General features: G+C 33.3%; 1 protein-coding gene across 2 annotated transcripts; it reads left to right on the top strand.

The window, feature by feature from the left end:
- The first annotated feature begins 226 nt into the window (after positions 1-226).
- Positions 227-2,037, top strand: LOC140803821 (probable phosphopantothenoylcysteine decarboxylase). Of its 2 annotated transcripts, XM_073159693.1 has the most exons (3): positions 227-924; positions 1,002-1,328; positions 1,497-2,037. In XM_073159693.1, the coding sequence occupies exons 2-3, from the start codon at positions 1,005-1,007 to the stop codon at positions 1,806-1,808; spliced, it is 636 nt and encodes a 211-aa protein (XP_073015794.1). In that variant the 5' UTR covers positions 227-924; positions 1,002-1,004; the 3' UTR covers positions 1,809-2,037. The 2 variants fall into 2 exon arrangements, with proteins under 2 accessions (XP_073015794.1, XP_073015795.1); XM_073159694.1 differs by having other exon boundaries at positions 227-1,328; positions 1,503-2,037.
- The last annotated feature ends 2,386 nt before the right edge of the window (positions 2,038-4,423 follow it).

Here is a 4,423-nt window from a genome sequence, read left to right as displayed (position 1 = left end):
TGAATCTCGGTGAAATACACGATGATAGGGGGTTTGAAAAGCGCTTAAATTTATAGATTATGAATTAGTAGGAAAAAACCGGAAGTAAGTCGTGTTTGAAAATAAAAAGTGAAAAAATGAAAAATTGAAAATAAAAATGTCAATTGATTTTCCCAAATCATCGTTAAGAAATAAAAAGATCAAACTTTTAACTAAACACGTGTCCAGTTGCCAGCTGGGTGTTAGTTGCGGAACGACCCGCCGAAATCAAAATCGGGGGAGAAACCGTTCCCTCAGTTAAACAAATGTACGGCGTCTCCAAATTCTGCGTCTCTTTCTCTTTCGCGGTATTGTTGAAGTAAGTTCCTCCTAATTCTCTCCTTTTCATGATCTTCGTGTTAAATGCGTATGATGAGATTTTGTTTGTTCTTCTTGTTAAGATGATGTTTTACTTGATCGAAATCAGTTCACACTTTTGTGGACGGTGTTGAGTATTAGTGCTTTTTTTGTGGATCATTCTTTGAATCGAATTGGATTGTATGAAGCTGTAAGATTAATTATTATTTATATTTAGGCTAGAGTACATGATCTATTTGTTTCAAACTTGGAGAGCGAAAGAGATTCTTCATACAAGTTGTTGCCTTGTGTTTCTTGCTCTATTCCGCTATGAATTTTTTAATTTTTATTTTTTTCCTTAATACTTGCTTGGTTTTTAGCATCTGATACACCAAAATAGATCGAGAAACTTAGAATATGTAGCATATTCTTTAAAGACAGGCTCGTAGTTGAATCAGGAGGGGTTCCCTGAAACAAGAAAATGGATGTTGAGACTTGAGATATACTACTGTTTTTCTAGTTCTTTATTGGATTCATGCGCTCTATGTCCATAGCATACAGATACTCGTTTGGCAAGTCTCTTTCAGTTTCCAAAGCACTGGTTTCTAGGTAAATTTTTTTAACCTTCTAAATTGTTTGGATAGTTTTTGTTGTGCATCCAAATTTTCCTATAAGCCCTTGAACAGGTTATGGCGCATCCGGAACATTCCCAATCAATGGAAGTTCATGAAATAATTAGGCCTCGAATTTTGCTTGCTGCCTGTGGAACAGAAGCTGCAGTAGATTTTGCCTATCTTTGCCACTGCTTTTCTCAGTGGGCCGACGTACAGGCAGTAGCCATTGAGAATGCCACACGATTTATAAACGTCGAGTTACTTCCCCCTCATGTCCATTTGTACGAGTCTGATTGTTGTACTTGGACGAAACTGGGTGACCAAGTGACTCATATTGAGCTTCGTAAATGGGCTGATATTCTGGTCATTGCTCCTCTGTCAGCAAGCACTCTTGCCAAGGTAAATGTATACCTAATTGTTAACTCTGCAGATTAGAATGATTAATTAAGAAACTAAATTTCCGGAACCTAATGTTACAAATTACACATGCATTATTTGAAAGTACAGCATTTTTTTCAAGCTTTGAACGTTTATTTGGAATGTTTTGACATGTCTAAAACTTGGTAGATGCAGATATCTTGTGGTTTGTGCGACAACTTGCTGACTTGCATTGTGCGTGCATGGGACTGGGACAGCAGTAAACCGCTAGTGGTGGCACCAGATATGGATCCTCTGGTGTGGAAAAGCTCCTTAACCGAAAACCAAATGATTGGAATAGAGGACCTTGGAGTTTACCTTATCCGACCAGTGAGAAAAATCGTGGAGGGAGTGGATCGCGGGCTCGGTACAATGGAAAGGCCATCCATAATTGTGTCGACTGTAAGAAGTATACTGAATTCTAATATCAAAAGATCACGAGGCAGTAGGGTGCCGCGATGAGGCGAATGCCTAAAGCGTATACCTGGAAAAGCTTCTTCCGAACACAGAGATAGGTAAAAGTATTTGACATGTACAAAGCTTCTTCTGGACATCCACTGAAGCTTTTACCGTTAACAAAAGAAGCTTTGCTGTTAATGGTAAAAGTATTTCACATTTACAAATCAAAATACAAGATTGTGCATATCAAGCTCGTTAAATGCCTAGTTGATCAGATCACACGGTGAAAGCTCATCGGTTTGTCAAAATATATTATTAAATTACTTAAATCCGTAGGAATTATTTACTCATTGGTTTCATCAATAATAATTAAATTATTTATAATATTAGTCAAATTAAAAATAATATTTAAATATTATTAAATTTTTTGAATTTATAATTATTTTAAACTTTAGGATATTAAAGAAAAAATTAAATTAATCAAACATCATCCCTTCTCCCCAAATGATTATATAATTACCAACTAGATGATAATAATACATACAGTGCGGGTCGGGTGCGGACTGAACGGACCTATCACAATCATAATCATACACACCAAACACATTATAAGTGAAAGATTAATAATCAATCACCTCTTATCATGCACAACAAACACATTATAAGTGAAAGATTAATAATCAATCACCTCTTATCAGCACAACAAACAATACTAAGTTTTCAATTATGGGCGCGTGCGCAACTTACCTGGATAAGTCATACTCGTGTGTTATATATTTGTCTATATATATATTTGCAGATGAAGACTCAATTAACTTCAATAATAAAAAATGATTAAATCTATAAATCAACATCAAGAGAGGGTTTCTCAATCTAATTGAGGAGTTAATTCTGATTAATAAGCTTTTCTCATTTCAGGTTATAAAAAATTAAGTCAATTCTCCACCAAATACCAAAAGTATTTCAAACAGAATTTAAGGAAACGTTAATCTGCTGCGATTATGTTTTGAATCAAGCTTAAATTACGTTTTGAGTTTTAGCTCGATATTAAACTCTAAATTGAGATAGGTCAGAACTCAGTTCCCTATTTATTCCATTCCATTGCAACACCTGCCCCCGTCAGCCTCACAGCCAGAAAGAAAATTCTTGGAGCCACGGCAGGGATACAACAAGCAAGGAGCTGCAAACAGCATAACGAATAATCCCTTGTGTTTTGCCTCTCTGGCCCGTCCAACGGGTGAACCTTGTTTGAGTAGATGTCCAACAAATGTGATTTGAACTTTTATTGACTTTATTTAAAAACAATCTCTATTTTAATAATTTTTTTTATGATTTTATCCAATTATGAGATTTATTTTATCTTTATGCTCATGCAAGATGTATCAATAAAATCTTTGAATATACAATAGGCACCACAAGGTCTGCCCAATATTGTAAGATCATTAAGCTCATTAGAAAGCGTGCTGTATATTCTAAAATGATTCCTAGCTACCTAAAATAAGGATAGAAGGTTGCTTGAACTTGAAACTAACATCTTTGATGTAATCGACATGTTTCATTGGTAAGAGTATAGAGATATCAATTTATACAAATGCGTTAGGGGCGGAGCCACCCTTGGGCTAGGGTGGGCTCCAGCCCCACCTATTTTTTCTTTTTTTTGAAAAAAATTAGTATTTTAAAATTTTAAATTATTTTCAGCCCCATATTAAAAGTAGAACAAATTTATCAGTTTTATTTATTTTTATTTTTTTAGTCTCATGTTTAAAAACTAAAATTAAAACAACTCTCACAGATCATAATTCATTACTATATACTGGTTGGTTTATTGTCGTATGTTCTGAAATTATGCGACTTTGAGATAAAAATTCGACGAATCTAAAATTATGTTAAATATTTATTTGTGATTATTTGAGTTGCAATAATATTGTGTTATGATGTATATGAATTTTGGAGTTTAAATTTTCACCTTAAAAATCTATTGTTGCATATTTTTAGAATAATAATCAGTTGGTTGAAATGTATGATGATTATTGATGAGCAATTATTGCTGGGCTTGTTTTATGATTTTTCTATTTATAATAACCGAAAATTTGATTATAAGTGTGAAATTTGAAAAATAATTTGTTGTTGTAAATTTTTGAGAATATTGAATATTTCTAGTTAAATAACTCAAGAAATGAAGAAAACAAAAACTGTCAAGTTATTTTTAAAATAACCAAAAGAGTACATATCAACAAATAACGAGCAAACATCAATTACAAACTCAGGGAATGAAGAAAATAAAAAATGTCAAGTTATATTGAATTTTTTTTATTTAAAACACGATTATTTATAAAAAATTATAAAATTTTGGTTAATTGTGTTACTTATCGAAATAATTAATTTTTCGATTTGATTTGTTAGATATTCATAATAAAGTTTGTCGGAAAAAAAGTTCAGTTAATTCGATTTTAGAAAATTCGGTTCGATTTTAATCGAACCTATTACTGTCTAATACAGGATGGAGTCAGCCCCAGGTACTCATGAATCCTGGCTCCGCCCCTGAAATGAGTGATCATTTGATTATGCATTAAAAAACTTTTTCTCGGACTTTTCAAGTAGTTATGACTTATCGAGTGAGTAGCCCGCAGTTATGATTGTAGATCATTAGCCCTTTGACCTAGGACAACGTGTATGCT

Source organism: Primulina eburnea, chromosome 10 (genome assembly GCF_022965805.1).
Source record: "Primulina eburnea isolate SZY01 chromosome 10, ASM2296580v1, whole genome shotgun sequence".
Taxonomy (NCBI): domain Eukaryota; kingdom Viridiplantae; phylum Streptophyta; class Magnoliopsida; order Lamiales; family Gesneriaceae; genus Primulina; species Primulina eburnea.
The sequence above is the reverse complement of the archived record's forward strand: the minus strand, read 5'-3'. Positions and strand labels throughout refer to the sequence as shown.

What these genes read in the sequence shown, in the direction of transcription:
- LOC140803821 (XM_073159693.1), top strand. Translation starts at nt 1,005, where the DNA reads ATGGCGCATCCGGAACATTCCCAATCAATGGAAGTTCATGAAATAATT. An exon ending in CAGCAAGCACTCTTGCCAAG is followed by an intron (nt 1,329 to 1,496) that starts GTAAATGTATAC and finishes AAAACTTGGTAG; the next exon opens with ATGCAGATATCTTGTGGTTT.